The sequence below is a fragment of the Ischnura elegans genome, chromosome 7, assembly GCF_921293095.1.
Source record: "Ischnura elegans chromosome 7, ioIscEleg1.1, whole genome shotgun sequence".
Classification (NCBI taxonomy): domain Eukaryota; kingdom Metazoa; phylum Arthropoda; class Insecta; order Odonata; family Coenagrionidae; genus Ischnura; species Ischnura elegans.
Genome location: NC_060252.1, coordinates 114322266 through 114340209, shown reverse-complemented (window position 1 = coordinate 114340209; position 17944 = coordinate 114322266). Strand labels below are relative to the sequence as shown.

Genomic DNA, 17944 nt, shown 5'->3' with positions numbered 1-17944 from the left:
TAGGTTGTTCCCTCAGCCAATTACACCTCTGACTTCTTAGCTGACATTTGATCAACAATTTCGACGTGACTGAGTGTACCAATAAGTCAGTACACCCACTATCGATTAATGAGGGTTTCAGCACAATTCACCAATATTTTTTGCAATTGCGATCGTTTTGAAAATTAAGTGATCCATGTTTATGAAGCGCTCCGTCACCTAATGCTCTTGCTAAAAAAATAGACGTGCTTCACAGTTACAAGTAGGGATGAGTCGATTCCAAATGTCGATTCTCGATTCCACCGATTCTCGGGCGCGGAATCGGAATCGAGAATCGATCGCCTAAAGTCGATTCCGATTCCATCGATTCCAGGAAGATAAATGTTTTGAGCATAGACTATAATTTTGGGGCATAAAAGCTGCCACATACCTAAGCGGCCGCGGTGTCAGCCTTGCCCGTGCGGAGGATACGCCCGGCACGCGGGTGCTGCGACGAACATACCTAAGCGGCCTCGGAAACATGAAAATGTCGGCAAGAGCGACAAACCGACGAACCCTGAATTGGCGCGTGTTCATGAGCAACTCTTATTGTTAGAGAAAAAAAATTGGAAACCTCGGGATCGGGAAGCAATGCATGCGTTTTCCGTTCTTTTATTAACCGCTGGTCACGGCAAATCAAATTATTGCGATTATGAATCACATTCGGAGAATTCATCTGGATCACCAATTTTAAAGTATAATAGATCGAAGTATATTTTTTTATTTTCGAATGATATTTGAAGTCTGATGATAATCAAAACGTGCTAAGAGCGAGTTTTCCTGTGAAAAAAAGTTTCTTACAAATACGCGCTGAGAGCGGGTTTTTTTATGTGTGTAACTTTTTTAGACTAACACGCGTCTGCGTTAATAATAAAAAAATTAGACACATTCACGTTTGTATAGCCCAGTTTCATCAATGCAACCCTTGAGGAAGTTGATACTTGCTTGGAATAAGCCGCCGCGGCCTCCGGGCGGACTCGACAGGTTGCGTTCGGCCGCCACCGCGCACCCGCCAGGCTGCTCTAGTATCTATGGATGCAATGAACGCTACATTATTGTTTAGCCACCGAGGCCAAACGAGAATGTAGCCACCGCGGCTATTGTTATTTTTAGGGATGGTCGGATCGGATACCTCGGATCCAAATATCCGCGGATATTGCCCTTCATCGGACCCAAAGTCGAGGAAGACATCGGATCTGGATCCGAAATTTTAAATAATAGCTTCAGTGAATGCAACGTCTCATAAGGGTGGAAAGAGTTCCGATTATATCTTCGAATGCGTCGTCGCACGTGATTCTTGTCCTACTCATGAACCGTTTTGTCTGAAAGCTCTCGCAGAGGTTGCAAGTAGAATTTCAGCCGTGGCCAGGATTTTCAGCCAGAAAATAAAAAAGGCAAAATACGAGTGGCACATAGTGTGACTCTTCCCAAGAGATTGAACAATCATCGGAGGAATCTCAGCGCCGTAGGATGATAACCACGTCAAAAGTAACTACGTCGCAGATTTCAGAAAACCACCCTCGGCCGTCCATCAGCCCGTGCCTCTGTTGTTTTTTTTCGTATCCGAAATCACACGGACCAAAAATCATTGTCTTATAAGGAAAATATCAAATCACACAAAAACAATTGACGCGTGTTTCATCTCTAACTCGTCTCACCAACTGACCTTTTTTGGCCTACCTGCTTCAATTCTCCGTTTCTAGACGACAAATGTTAGGAGAGTGACTTTCTGGGCCCGAAGATATCTTGATAGCTTCGACAATTAGATGATATGCACGAGATTTAAAAAAAGAATTAGACCAAACGAGACGCATTCCTGACGATATTTCTGTTTATTTTTCAGCTCTAATTGATTGCCACTCAGTTTTCCATCAACAATTCTACAATTACACTTTCCTGATATGCAACATTGTCCAAGCAGCACAATTTTCAAAGAAACAAGCGCAGCATTAACCCCTCAAACAATTAGAGACGGATCGGAAACGCCAACTACATGTATCACGTAGCGCGCCCGGTTTCGCTTTGAAGGCAACGACGTCACTGAAGCAAGATCTGACTTCTTCGTCCGACTCCCTCATTTATAGCCTTGTTTGAAATACGGAGGGAGCATGCTCCTTCCTCTCCACCCCTCCTTTACGCACTCCTTCCCAGTGGCGTAGCCATGGGGAGGGTCCGGACCCCACCCCCAAAATATAAAAACACAGTTATTGTCCTTCACAAAAGAAAACAAAATATTGAAAAATCAGGAATTTACAAAATTTTTCTTTAACAAATTAAGTTTTTCGATTATAAAAAGTGTTAAAATTAGTTTAAAACCCATTATTTAGTGCCCCGTTTTTTAAAAATTTCCCCCCCTGGTTTAGAATCCCCCCCCCCCCGATTGAAATTCCTGGCTACACCACTGCTCCTTCCCCTCCACCTCTCCTTTACAAGCTTCGATAAAAATGTCTTTCATTGTGCATAAACATTTCCATTGAGATAAGGAGAACCAATGAATGCCGTGTGCTTGCACTGTGGCGTAAATTATCGCGAGGATGTGCTAAATCCACCTCACCATAGTCGATGGCAGGGGGGTAGCCAGGAATTTTGTTAAGGGGGGGTCCAAAACCAGGGGGGAAAATTTTTAAACAACAGGGTACAAAGGAGAGGGTTTCAAACTAATTTTAACGCCCTTCATAATAGAAAAACTTCATTTTTCAAAGATTCATTTTTTTTTTCATTTTTGTAAATTCATGATTTATAAATATTTTTTTCCCTTTTATGAAGGAAAGTAATAGTGTTTTTATATTTATGGGGGTCCTCTCGCTATGTGAGACTGGTTCACTGGTCAGTGGTTCATCCTAAGATTTTTCCTATTTTCATTTCCAAACCCAAGCGTAACAGTTTAGGCCCTGAGTATGTAAAGATGTTTTTAAAAAACAACTTGAAAGCCGATAAAATAATTTTTAATTTATAAAAATATAAAAATGTGTATGAAAATCTAAAAAGCATTCCAATGATTGTATGTACCCACAATAAACTTGAATAATGACTTTGTTTAATGGCAGGAATTTGAAAATGCATTTGGATTCGAAAATATCCAATTCGAAAGATCTGCTCCAAAAATCCTAGATCCGTCCATCCCTAGTTATTATATTCCATTCAATTCTTAAATTTTAATGACAGCAATGCTACAGATAAATCAAAATCCCACCTGTTAGAAGGAGTAAGAATCGATGGAATCGGAATCGAGAATCGGGAATCGATTTGAAGGAATCGAAATTGGAATCGGAATCGAAAAAAAGTGGAATCGACTCATCCCTAGTTACAAGGATTAGTTGATGATATCCCAAACTCATGACTAGCTGCAGCTTCTCCACTGCTCCTCAACCTTGTTCATGGACCTCGTGTGGTTTGTTGTTATTCACACTTTTTTGAAGCTTAAGCAGATCTTTAAGCTGATAGTTCTGTTCATTACAAAAAATTCCATCAAGGAAAAACATTTGCATTTGTGTGGTTTGTTGTTATGCACACTTTTTTTGAAGCTTAAGCAGATCTGTAAGCTGATAGTTCTGTTCATTACAAAAAATTCCATCAAGGAAAAACATTTGCATTTGTCTAAATCCAAACCTAAATTTCCAGGATATTCCTTTCCTATAGGATAGGATTCCTTGTTCTCATAATATTGGAATTAATCTGCCCAAGAATATCCTTTTCTGGTAGATTTCTGGTAACACATGAGTTCAAAGTGATTTTCTTTTGTGGATTTTCCATGCTTGTTTTCTGTTCCTCATTAATTGTGTGTATTTTGGTGCATTTCCATATTTTTCATCAGTGGGGTATGTTGATCTCTCTTAAAGTTTTCATCAACTTTCAGTTACAAAAGAGTCTTACTAACGAGTGCAATAAAGGTGATTGATGAACGCCAAGAAGTTATAAAAAACAGAAAATCAGCAGTTGTCACAGAGATCACAGACATGGTTGTCAGGTGAGTGTCAGGATTTTTACCATATTCTCTTCTTCTCCCATTTGGATTCACGCTCATTGCAATATTTTTATACAGTAAAACCTCTTATGGTGTGAACCTATTTACTTCATAAACCTCCATACTTCATAGCACCCCTACAGTCTTAAGTTTTTTTTAATGATGGAGGAATGTGAAAATGATAATATGATATTCAATAGGATTGAAAATATTATTTCAAATGAGTTTGAAACAAATTTAAGCGAACCCAAATTACTCAAAAGACTATTTGAGCAAGTCACTTTTTCCCTTGTGTAATCATTAATTTGCAAATAGATGTTCACTCATGCATCCCCTTCATTGCGATATAAAGAGGTTTTACTGTACTCTCTCTCCTTCTGTACTGTCTCTCTCATGTCGTCTGTACTGTACTCTAAGTATGTATGTGGTTTACTAATTGCTATTTTGTCAGTTTTATTTAGTAATACAGGCATCCCCCGAGTTACGTAAGAGATGCGTTCCGGCAGACTCTGCGTAAGTCGAAATTTACGTAAGTCGAACCTTTGCGTTAGTGCTTCAGAGATTTCGATCGGGGCAGTGAAATTCTCAGCGGAGAAATGCGCAGTAAATTTTTGGTGAAGTTTCATTCAATTCACTGCGATATTCATGAATTCTACCGCGTATTCTTACGTTATTAGAAACAAAATCGATAAACATTAATATAGTCTGAGAGTTGCCCGCTAATTACTATATTCTTAGATACATTCACACGCATATACCCTCAATCTTTCACGCACGGAAACATACTTTCATTCTCTCATATCTCAATAAAATAACGTGAAAATATCATCATTTGAATATTTACTTCGCTGGAAACATCAAAGAGTATTTCCAAAGCACGAAGCTAATTAAAAGTGAGCTATTATTCAGCCAACTCCGTCATTAACGTGCACCAAAGTTAGTGGGGAAAAGCTTTCAATGACGCAATATTCATTTACAGTTGCACACAATATGAGATAATGAGAAAATGCAGCTTTATAAAATTTTCCGCCAGAAACATGTAAAAAATTACGCAATTAATATCGTGTGTCAACTTTTCCTTAACTTTTTCGCGGCGTTCATTGCCAACACTCTAAATTTCAATGCCGTTACGTGGGTACTAAACAATTCTTTTCCGCAATAAAAATTTCTGCTTCAACTTCATTTTCTTTTAATTCCACAGATGGAAATGTCCAAACTTAAGGATACAATTTTTAAATAGTTGAAAGTCGGAGTTCGGGTGTGCATGCTGTATAACAAGTTGTATTGTACGGGAATGAGCGCAACCGCATCCATCGCTAGAACTGCAAATTTTCAATTGATTGCTGACTTGGGATTTTAAAGTGATTTTTCTACAGAAATTAATGAAAATTCCTTCGAGGAATGACAAAAATAGGTCACTTTGTTATTTTTAGCCGTAAAATACTCGATAACTATTCAATTTTTTTTCTACCATAGGTTGTACGAGCGAATATCTACTTCTTCGCGCTTGCATTCGAAAATTAACGTAATCAATTGAAATACGGTTATCACTTACGTAAGTACGGATTTACGTAAGTCGAGACATACGTAACTCGGGGGATGCCTGTATGTCAATTCTTAATTATTACTAATTCCAATGCTGTCCTTTTGATTTTGAAAGCATCGATTCCTCAAATATTTAGTATATTCATGTGTCCTATTCATAGTCTTCAAAGCTACTTTTACTTTTATTTGTGGAACATTGGCTCACAAAGATGAAATTTCGCCCCATAATGTAGATGACTACTATCTTGTGTTGCTTTTTTGTCATGAGCATAATGTGTCTGGCAGTGTTTCAGATTACTGCCAAGTCCGACGTTGACTTGAAGGGTGGTAATTGAAAGAATCTGTCCTAGAATGTGTTGTTATTAATTTGAAACTGAACTCCAAAAGTTACCGTATTTAGTCATAGAGGCACCTTTTCTCCGGAAATGCCAATGAAAAAAGGGGTTGTGTAGCTTACACCAGTTGTTCAAATTTTCACGTAAGCTGTGCACCATATTCCCTCAAATTCCTTTTGTTTGTTTCTCTAGAGTTTAGCATTGGTGAACGTATTTATGTGAACTGGTAAGTATAGTGTAGTAATGAACTTGTAAAGCATTTTGAAGTTATTTGAAAGAAAAACCGACGTTCATCTAAGTCTGGGCGTTCTATGATACTTGAATAAAGGAAACACTGCAATACAAAGCACTAACCGTGTGCATATCATATGAAATATGACACATACTAGGACTGATATATGTTCAAATCTCTTCCTAAATCGTAACCTTTAAGCAGTGGTGAAGGAGAGTGGTGCCTTCCTTCTTTTTAAAGTTGTAGTCTGAGTTTTCTTCGGCATCTCCAGCAACATATCAGTAGCATTTGTAGGTAGCCACTTAAGCATAAACATTAAAGCTACATTGAAATAATGACAAAGTGGCAAGACTCATAAGCTGAGGTTGTCACTAATTACTACTTATATGCACACGCTTTTCTCTCCGAACTATCCACCATGCACGAGAGGAAGTGAAAAGTTGAAATCATAGGCCAAACACGACTGGCACATAGTGTCAATTTTTGCCAAGAGATGGAGCTACCATCGGGAGAAGCTCATTGCTGTGGGAGAGTGTGTGCGTCGCACATTTCCTAAAATCCACTCTACCCCGTCTTCAGTCCACCCCTCTAAAGTGCTCCTCCTCTCCCTGGCCACCCAGCAAGCCTCTGACACCCCAGATCAGGGTTCGTATTATGAAGGCCATAAAGCCTTGCTTTTATAGCATATAGCCTAAACCTATAACCTTCAAAATAAAATATCAACTTACGAGTCGCGGGAACAATAGAAACTTGTTCACCTCTCCCCCTTTCTCGCCATCTGACTTTTTTCAGCCGAGCTTCTTCAAAGCTCTCTGTTTCTCAAGGCCAACTACAAGATGAGTCACCTATTTGGCTCAAAGGTGTCTAGCAATGAATTTTGGCCAATGATAATTTATGTCGATTGGATTGAAATGTTTGTAGTATGTACAAAATGCAAAAGAGAATGAGACCAAACACAGTCTATTTTTGAAGCCTGTTGAGCATGAAAGTAGTTTCTCCGTAAAAATTTAAAAATGGAAGTCGCTTCGCAGGCAGTACAATTCTGACATTACTTAACTTTACAAATCATGGTACCATAACTTAAATGTATCGATTTGCCAATGAATCACAATGAGTTCCTATGATAGACCGCACCCAAAAAGTGCTAAGAAATCTTTTTCCTAACGAGTGAGCCCAAAAATGGGGGTGTGTGGATACGTGAAGGCACGGCCCACATGAGAGGAAATATAGTGAGTGATAGGTGCTAAGCATCGCCCTCCAAAAAGTGGATTTTCAGATTTTAAATGTCTTTGGTGGTGTCCTTAATGTTTTCACCACAAAAAATCTGGCCAGCATTATTCTGTTTGGTAACCTGAACATCAATCTCTTGGGCAAGTCTTCCCTTTGCACATACTTAGAAAATGTGCCCCATATAAACTATTGTAAGAGAGGCACTCCAATTTTGAGCATTGTAGTAGCATCGAGCAATTCCAAGCATCTTAGTTTTGAGCATCGGAGCTATAGTAAAAATGTGGCTGCTATTTTCTTTTCACACTGCAAGGTGTTTCAGACTGCCTGGACTTAGGACAATAATCAAAATTTCCTCTTCCATTGCTAAAAATTTCTATGGTATGGCACTCTGAGATAAGTAGGCATTCACTGGCAGCCTGAAGCTGATGATGCTTTCTATTCAGGGATCGTCGCAGAAAAAAACCATCTTTGACCCTCCATCAGCCCATGCCTCTGATGTATATTTTGTTTCCAAGACCACATATACCATAAATCATTAGCTTCGAAGGAAAATATCAAGTTACTTGAGAACAATCAAAGCGTGTTTCATCCCTAACCCGTCTTACCAACTGACCTTTTTCGGCCTACCTGCTTCAATTCTCCGTTTCTAGAGGACAAATGCTAGACATGTGACTTCCCGGGCCGGAAGATATCTTGCAATGCTTGTCTTACTCAGGAACCATTTTGTTTAAAAGCTCTTGTAGGGTTTATTCAACAATTGCAGTGGAGGAAACTTTTAAGGCAAAATACGATAGGCACATAGAGTTTTAGTTTTAGAGAGTTACTCCTCCCGCAGTGAACGAACGAACGAACGAACTTAAACGTAGTGAAAAACATTGGCAGAGGGTAGTCTATCCCTGTAAATTAGCTGAAGCGTCGGAGTGGAAATCAACAGTATGAGACGGCCAAATCATGCTCGAAATTCACTCAAAGAGCCAGCTAACTTACCCATTCCAAAGCTCTGTTGCCATTTTCTGACGATCAGGATGGCGTTTCAGAGTCTCCCTTTCCCAGCAGATTGGGAAACTTGACGTGGATTCTACGTCACCTTCTATCGGCGAGACAATCTGTGCGTTTCAGACTGCTTCCTATTGACTCAAGGAAGGCTTTCTGATAGGATAGAAGTCGATTGGGCTAGAGTGGCTGGAAAGTCAATCCGGTTGCGAATGGTGATCTGTTATTTTGTGTTTTCATTAAAAATTTGGCTCTCATAAAATAATACCACTTAATTTCATGAGTGCTGCTATATGTGGATGTTCTGCTAGAGTAATATAGGTGTAAGTGAGTTTAATTCTCGTGTAAATCAGACAATAAATGCGCAGATTGTATCAAATTCGGCGCAAGTTTGTTTGCATGTTATTTGGACGAGTAGTTTGGCAAAAAGAACGTGTAACAAGTTGGAATGCATGGCGTAATGACTACAGTGGAACCTCATTAAAGCGAGTACGGGCTATTGCGAGACTCCTGCCATTATGAGAGATAGCCGAGGCACCGTCAATTGACTCTATAATAAGCATGTATAAAAAGTTCGTTTTTACGAGGCCCTTTTGGTGTTGCCACTCGCCATAGCGAGAGTTTTCATCTCCGGAAAACCCTCACCAAGAGTCCCTAATCTCTGTAATTTCTGGCGATTTGTTAGAAATGAAGTTAATATGGAGTGCTCAGTCTCAAATTCATGCAGTAAACTGTCGTTTGATGAATAAGTAGTTCATTTTGCTGAAAATATTGTGGCATTAACATTTGCAAATGCTTGATCTTCTTTTGTTCCTCGGGCGGCAGAAAGCAGACGGCAGCCCGCACATCCTTGAGTAGCGTGAATAGAAAGCATTTGATGGCATACACTATGGCCAAAAACACCAAACACGTCCAAGTAAGAAAATGAAAATAATAGAGTAATATGAGAGTGGCATAATTAATTTATCTTCCTATTCGCTCTTCACAATAAAAAAAAAGCACCCAAGGAATGCAGACCAACAAACACGAAGCACGGTTTAAAGACGTACTTGCTCGTACAAATGGTGGGAATATATATTGCAAACAACTATTCTTTGCTGCATTTTGTGGTTGCAAATGTTAACATTTCAGTCAAAGCGGTCAGTTTTTTGTGGGTAGCCCCCCTTCTCGGAGGAGAGAGGGTGAGCGACAGAAGGAAAGGGTTGCGGATACGCGATTACCCCTCAGAAGGGGATCCGCACCCAACTAGACTCCACCTGTGACATGACCTCAGAAAACGCATCTTATCCTTATTTTATTTTTATCAATGCTACAAAACAGCAATTTCTCCACGAAAATAAAATCTTTGAAAAAATTGCCAATATATTTTTCATTTCTGGACATGAAATTCCTGTAAGTAGTGGTTAAGCCTTGATAAATGCTTCTCAATTACAAATTAGTAACACATATAAAGGTGTCATGTATTTGACTTATGCATATTCACTTGTGTGTTTGTTCTTATTTTAGGAAATCATATTGTATATAGCTTTAAGGATTCATATGTTAAAAGTTTGGAAATCTCTTTTCATCTTTGGAAACATTTTTTATTCCAATTTTTGGATTGCAACTAAGGTATCTACAAATTGAGGAGGCATATAGATAATTTTTTTGTTGGTCAGAAATGTATTTTTTTGTATGCAGGAAACTCATTTTGCTCATGTGCAGTTGTTACTTCCTCTGCTTCTTGTTTAGGTTGACAACTGCCCTTAACAAGAGGGGTAAAGTGCTAGTCCAGTGCTTGACAGAAATGTGTGATGCTAAGCAGAATACACTTGCTCAGAAGCGAGCAGCTCTTAAAAAGCTTTCGTCATTAGCGGATCATTGTATTCAGTTTGTTGAGGGTGCAATGAGGTATGGAACAGACACAGCGCTCCTTTTCAGTAAAAAGTAAGTCTTCATAATTATTATTTTAGCTCTCTATATACCTTCTCAGTCTTTAAACTTTCTATATAGAAGATAATAGATTGTCTTTCAATCATCATAAGTGCTCTTTCATACTTCTACATCGAATGAAAATTTGGTGGAATGATTTTGCAGTTTAATTTTGCCTATCGTTTATGCTTAGTTTTTCTTCTAATGTAAAATAGTTTGTGGTGAACATATGATTTTTTATGCTTATGTATAATTTATGTTTCAATGATGATTTTTTTAGGCCTTTAGGGAGTCATCTACAAAGAATAAAGAGTTACAAAGCCGACATACCAAATCCAGAGATGCCAGTTCGTATCAATTTTATGGTAGAAGGTCTTCCAGAGTTAGAAAGAGGTAGGCAGAAATATTCTTCAATTCCTTAGTATATTAACATGTTTGCTTTTTCCATCTTATCTTTATAATGGTTTCTGTAGTAACAATTTGTATTTTTAGATTTGTAGAGTTTAATGTAGTAATGTTAAAAATATGATTACTATTAGACCCCGAGGCATGAGTATTATTGAAAATATGTATCTTTATCATATTTATGTAGCGTAAAATGTCCACATTGTCTGCAAATATCAGTAGTTTCCGCAGGCATTTTAAATTAATAATTAATGATTGAGATTCAAGTATCTTTTTATTAATCTCTCCTGAAGATGCTGCACTACCTTTTGTACCATGACAATGAGCAGTAATTTTCTCGAGTGGCTCATCCTAGTTTCTGAGTGTCATACTTATGTTACATTCCTTATAAATATCTTTTTACACATTTCAGCGTTGATAACCCTTGGAAAAATATCAGTTGATGCTCGACCAGTGCAGGCGGCATCGTCAGGACATTCCAGCCCAGCAGGGCAGCCGTCTGTCTCTCCGCAGTTGGCCGCTAGGACATTGAAGCTGGAGCCATCCCCACCACCACTCCAACCAATCATGAACTACCAGTCTCCGTCCCCCACAGCCCATCAGCAGCCGCCCCCCTACCACCAGGCCATCATGGCCTCTGCTCACCCTCAGCAGATGCCCCAGCAACAAAGGGGGGTGCAGTACCCCCTCTCAATGCCCCCTCTCACCCAGGCAGGGCCCTCCCTTCAGCCAGGGCCCACCCTCCACAGCCAGCAGCAGCATTCTCCAAACGTCCTGCCCGCCCAGCATAGGCAAGTGCACATTACGCAGAGCATGGTCTACCCCACCATCACGACGCAGCCAATGCAGACAAATGCCAGCAACCCTCCCCCGGCCTTGGTTCGACTCTCCTCCCACTACAACCATGTGTTCAGAAACGCCCATCCCCAGCAGCAAGTGGACCAGCAGAATAGGGTGTACCAGCATCAGATGCCAACCCAGCCGCCCATGTCGGCGTATCCGAGGCAGCGAGCTGTCAGCGTGGCAGTGCCGGGAATGTACACTATTAGGAATCCCCTCACGCAGCAGCAGGTGACGTCATCCACCCACCCGAGCCAGGGGGGGGACGGGGCAGACTTGAACTTGAGGGGCCTTTTGTCTCAAGTGCCGCCAGCCATTGCCAATCAGCAAGTTCCCCCCAGAATATACGGCCACACAACACTGGTGTCCCCCACCGGAACACAGACCACCTCCCAGCCAGGCATGACTGTCCACCATCGAGTGAGACCGGTGACCACTCAGCAAATGGCTACCCAAGCCACCATCAATGTCACTGCACCATACGTGCAGACTGCGCAGCATTATGTCCCCGTGGCCGTTACCGGAGCCATGACCACGAGGCCTAGCACATCCACACCAATGTACCGAATTTCAGCCCCTACAGTGACGCCACCCTCTTGGCACATCCCCCAGCACGGCAATTTGTCATCCCAAGACGCCTCCACCTCCCCCTCAGCCATCAGCCCAGGAATCTCGAACAAGCATGCTTTGGGAGTGTCGCCCAGTGGGATGCCTTTCAAGATCACGCTGAGGGCTCCAACGGCCGTAGTGTCTCTATCAACCTCCCCTCAGTCCGCAGACAGTGGGAAGGGACATCAGGTAACGTCCTCTGCACCAGAGCCCACTCAGAATAAAGACTCTTCCAAAAAAGATGAAACCAAAAGTCTGGATGAATTTTGTCAGGTTGGTATATGCATGCAAAGTACCTGTAGGCTTCTCAATTTTTTCACTATGAAAATATGCGCAGACATTAATTATGAGAGGGTGAAAGAATAAGGACTTGCAAAATGCCATCATGGTTCTTTAAATTTCTTTTTCGATTTATACGTCAGTGGTTTTAATAAAAGCGGGGATATTATCCACGTGGAGACAGTCCACATAATTTCATTCTGAGCCTAAGTCCTTCATACCTCACGTCATGGCGATTCACTTTCCTCCTTCCATCCCACGACTCTCCTTCTCAATACTGCCATCTAAATTTCTTTTCTGGAGTATTTGCCTGTCCATTTTTCCGAACATTATTGTATTTGAAGGAGAAGAACAGCTTAGCTCATCTGCCCCAAGTGAGGATAAGGTAAATTAGAGCTGAAAGAAACCTGACATTCGTGTTAGAGTGCTATTATTGAAAGACATATAAAAGGGTGCAATGGCTAAGCCACTCATTTTATGACGATTAGTTTCCGGGTTTATTCCGTGTCGACTCATTTTATGTTCAGAGTGTTCAGTGTTCTTGAAGTTCCCTCTATACAATGCCTAAGTTTGTGGAGATTGAAAAAATCAATACTGCTTGGACATACATAAACTCAGGAACGTAGTTGGGGACACCCAAACAGCCTAATCCTCTCAATTGATCACATATTCTTTATTTTCATTCCCACTTGCATTTCAAATGCTCAAATCGTCTTCTCATCCTCCTCCCTTGGATTCACATTTCTGCTCCATAGTACGTATGTAGGTAGCTTTCCATTATTCGCTCTGCATAATTCTTTTTACTAATTTTCACTCCCATTAGTCACCATAAGTACTCACCTGTTACAAATTGCTTTGTTTTTTTCTGTAATTCTATGCTTGAGCCAAATTTTTATAATGTGAGTTCAATGACCATCGCTAATGCAGTATACTCTCGTTAATGCAAACAAACTTGATAAAATTGATTGTTGTTAATGCAAATAAACTTGATAAAAGAAAATTTATTACGAAGTTCTTGTTTTTACAAAGGAAATCTATGCTCTTACGAGAAGGCACGAACATCAGTGCCGGTCGGGGGGTAATGAAGTGAACTTTATTACGGATTATAATTTCAATGGATAAGCAAAGGCGTATTTAATGGCAAATATACACATTCTATGCTACATCATAATCATTGTGCTACGTTTAAGTTCTCCTCTTGCACTGTGCCCAAGAACATCAATTATAGTTCTTTCCTCAGTGGTAGATACTTGGAAAACAAGAATACGGAGCTCCCATGAATGCAGCTAGCGTGCGATCGTGCAGCAGCGGTTCTAGGTTGTCCACATCAGCGAGTGCCTGGAGGTGACTCATGCAATCTCTACTTTCTTCATGTCCGCTTCCACTCCCCCAACTACCTTCCCTTCTACAAATCCCTTCCCGTACTTTTTTGACCTTGACTGGTCACGGCGTAAACATGCCCGAGTGTGGCATACTCCTCGGTTCCCTTGAGCTGTATTCAACCATACCCGAGACCGCGCCAATAATTGCACTTTTATGATAAGAAGTATAGATTTAAAGATCGTGGATAACATTTTTCTTAAGGTACGATTGGTTAACAGTTGAAGAATCTTTTAAAATTGATCAAAAATTTTTTCCCGCCGCTTATCGTCTTTTTCAATACTAAAGAGGACGTCCAAGTAAGCTTGAAACATTCCTTGACAGCAAGTAAATAAAATAAATCTGTTTTATGGAGGGGATTCTAATGGAAATAATAAGCATGGTGTAGCCTAGCATTAAAATGCAATAATTCTGGTTATTTAGCATTCAATTTTTTATATAAAGATGGCGGAAAACATTGTACGTGAATGTAAATCATGCATGGATAACCCACAACACGGATATGTCACAGTAGGATAATCAGGAGTCTGGTGTAATACTCTTCATTCCTGTGGAATCATGGTCACCTACTCACTAGTGCTCTTAAACTACAATCAGTATGTCCTCTTCTTACGAACATTCGATTTACAAGCTTTCAGAGATTCGAAAAATTCAAGCTTTCCCAAAATTTAAAACCTGGTGTCTTTGGAGTTGGCCAACGCGAAGCAGTGTGGCACTCGCACTTTCAGCACAAAGTCTGATCAAAGTGTCAACTATATCCGAGGCGAAGTCAGTAACTGTTCAGCATTTTGCATCAGCGGATAGTGCATTTTATTCGGCTCCATTTGCATCGCACGTGCAGCTAGATCAGTTTGACACGATCGTGAGTTAATGCAACATTGTAATGCAGTGTTGCATTATGCAGGATAACAACACTTTTAGATGATCTCTGCATTTCTTCCGGGTTTCCTTCCGCGTCAGCTTGTTTGTAGATAACAGTTTTGCTGGCTATCCTGCCAGCGACTTCAGAGCGAAGGTGTCGGCTGTCGGTTTCTGCCTCGCTTATATACCATAGGCTGGATGGGAGCTGCACTGTGATTGGCTGTTTGACTGGGGGCTTCTATCTGATCTCAGGTCGAAGGTGTCGGCTGTCGGTTTCTGCCTCGCTTATATACCGTAGGCTGGATGGGAGCTGCACTGTGATTGGCTGTTTGACTGGGCGCTTCTATCTGATTGGCTCTCTCTTGGATTACTCTTCTGGATACTTGGATTGGCTCTCTCTTGGATACAACTGTGTGACCAAGATAAGAGACTTCCTCCCCGGGCCCAAGGACATCATTCCTCAGGAACTGTACGAGGGGGTATGCAAGGTGCCTCGCTCCTGCGGGAAATCCTACATAGGGGAAATTTGCCGCTCCATGCATGTGAGGATCAAAGAACATCAAAGGGCGACCAAGAACAAACAAGTTCAGCTCTCTGCCATCGCCGAACATGCATGGTTGGAACCTGGCCACGACATCAGATTTGAAGAAAAGAAACTTTTAGTTAAGGAGTGCCGATACTTCCCAAGACAAATCAGGGAAGCAATAGAAATTCAAAAAACACCATTGAATTTCAATAGAGAAGATGGATACTTCCTTCACAGCCCATGGAAAAGAGTAATCCAAGAGAGAGCCAATCAGATAGAAGCGCCCAGTCAAACAGCCAATCACAGTGCTGCTCCCATCCAGCCTACGGTATATAAGAGAGGCAGAAACCGACAGCCGACACCTTCGACCTGAAGACGCTGGCAGGATAGCCAGCAAAACTGTTGTCTACAAACCAGCTGACGCGGAAGGAAACCTGGAAGAAATGCAGAGATCAAACCATCGCCGTGGAAACCTACGTTCTAACAACACTTTTCAATGCCTTGCATAGGTTTATCAACTTACGATCAAGCTCTTGTAAACCATGTTGTTTGTCTGTCTAAGACTTACTGTATATGTGCATGATTTAGTTGCGTATATTATACACTCGACTCTGAAGCTATTCCGCAGTGGGAGTGGAAGTATGGGAGATTGAAGGGACAAGGAATTTTGGCTAGGCATGTTTGTTTTGTGACTATTCCTGAAAGAAACACTCTTACAAAGTTTGTTATTATGAACTCTGGTTTTTTGGTCCTGTGAACGAGAGCTTCAATCAATAGAGTTTACTGTAATAATTTTTTTTAAATCATTGTCATATGGCTAATGCAATATTTCATAAAGGGATATGAACCATGATTTAATAACACTGGTTTGCTAGCTTTTTCATTTGGTAGTGAAATATATTGTCAAGGTTGTGGATATTGAGAGATTGTTTGGTAAAGATGAGACATGGCTCTTCTTTCTCTGCAGCATAATTCCTGTTAGGGGTCGCTGTTCCTGACTAGGTGCATCTGAGTCACTCTTATATCCTGGGCATCCATCCCTTTCCGTCAAACCCTTCTCCCTCAATGCACTCTCGACACAGTCCCTCCCTCCGCCTTCTCTTCCCTTCCTGTAGCAAATCGTTCCCCACATATGTATATCCGAACCATTGCATTCTTCCCTCTTGCACCTTCCCACCACTCCAACCCGCCATCTCCCTTTTTCCTAATCTTATCTCTTCTTGTTCTTCCCATCGTCTATCTCAGCATTCTCTTTCAGCCGCCTGCATTTTCTGTTAATGAGCTTTCTTGGTGGGCCAAGTTTCACTCCCATATGTTAGTGCTGTTCGCACAATACTTTATTACAGTGAGTCCTCGTATAACGTCACTTACCGTTCCTCAAAAATGTGACGATAAACGAAATGATGTTAATCGAAGCATAATATCCCATGAGAAACAATGTAAAAAGTGAATATCGGCTCCTAGACCTCACAACTCCTACGCGAAAAAAACGTTAGCGTATCATATGTGGGGCATTTTTTAAGGTGGAAATGCCAAACTATCGCATAAATACGAGTTCCTGTCTTCATCGACGACAATAGCAGCAGTGACGTAAATCCCTCTCCATTTTTGTATCTTCCAGCATTTGCTTTTCGGCTTTGCTATGGTGGTCGCCCGGGCGAGCGTCGACTGGGCATCATCATCGCTGAAATATCGTCGCAGTTACAGGAACCAAAATTATTGTGAACTCGGCAAAAAAAGTGACGACCAAATCTCAGAGTTCTACTCGGAAAAATGCCTTGAAATCACATTTTAGGTTCCTGAAAACCATTATGTCAAGTAAAATCTTGCGCACCTACGTAAGAATTCATTTTGCAGAAATTTTTGCTAAAACCGTAATCGCAATTAAGAATAAACACACCGTTTTACACTTTCCTTAGACTGACTGTATTACCACCCACAAAACGAACAACCTGCAACGCCCGCCGCTTCACCTTTTTTTCGCGCGATATTTAAAAGACTTGACGTCATCGCGAAGCGTAGGTGCGATAAACGAATGACGGTCTCAAAATTTTCGTGACGTTATCGTGAAATGACGTTAAACGGGGTGACGTAGAAAGAGGACTCACTGTATATACTTTTCCCTTGATCCTGCTCCCCATCCTGCGATCGCACTGCAGCCCTGATACTTTTTTCCAGTTTCTCCTCTCTGCTTGAATTCAGTCTTTCACCTCTCTTTCCACTCCACCATCCTCAGATTGATGGGAGCCGAGCTATTTTATTCTAATTCCTCCCCTCTCTCCAACCTCTTTTGTAATATCTCCACATCGCTGATGTTGCCTTTCCCTCCAAACCACATGCACTCAGTCTTCAAAGTCTGCTAATCTTAAGCCCTCCACCTTCTTTTGCTGCCATCCATTTCTCCTGGACTTCCTCTGTGGCCTTTCCCTCCAACACTGTGCCGTCCCAAACAACATTGGCCACGCGGCTTGCTCTCCTCTCTTAGGGCATGCATAATCAGGTTGAACAGATAAGGACTGAGACTGGTGGACCTGGGAATTGTAACTCTTCATCCCCAACACTTTATCTAGCCTGACTCCCTCCATCCTGCATGCCCACTATTCTCACATACTTCTCAGCTACTTCCTTCGCCCTCATGCACCACGGTAATATTCTCCTATGGACTGTGTCATATGCCTTTTCCAAATCTATGAAGATGAATTGCAGTCATTTTTTCTTCTCTCTCTGCTCCTCCAACAGCTTACGCAAAGTAAATGTGTATAGCATCAGTAGTCCTCTTCCCTTGCATAAAACCAATCTGTTCGTTCGAAAGATCC

General features: G+C 41.1%; 1 protein-coding gene across 4 annotated transcripts in view; it reads left to right on the top strand.

The window, feature by feature from the left end:
• LOC124161919 (E3 ubiquitin-protein ligase TRIM33-like) overlaps positions 1-17944 on the top strand; it is a 69731-nt gene that overhangs the window by 25126 nt on the left and 26661 nt on the right. For 3 of the 4 annotated variants that reach the window (XM_046538178.1, XM_046538180.1, XM_046538177.1), the window contains exons 5-8: positions 3875-3985; positions 10049-10243; positions 10509-10621; positions 11046-12355. In XM_046538178.1, coding sequence (XP_046394134.1) covers positions 3875-3985; positions 10049-10243; positions 10509-10621; positions 11046-12355 — 1729 coding nt within the window. The remainder of the gene's footprint in view (positions 1-3874; positions 3986-10048; positions 10244-10508; positions 10622-11045; positions 12356-17944) is intronic. The other variant, XM_046538179.1, reaches the window with a different exon arrangement.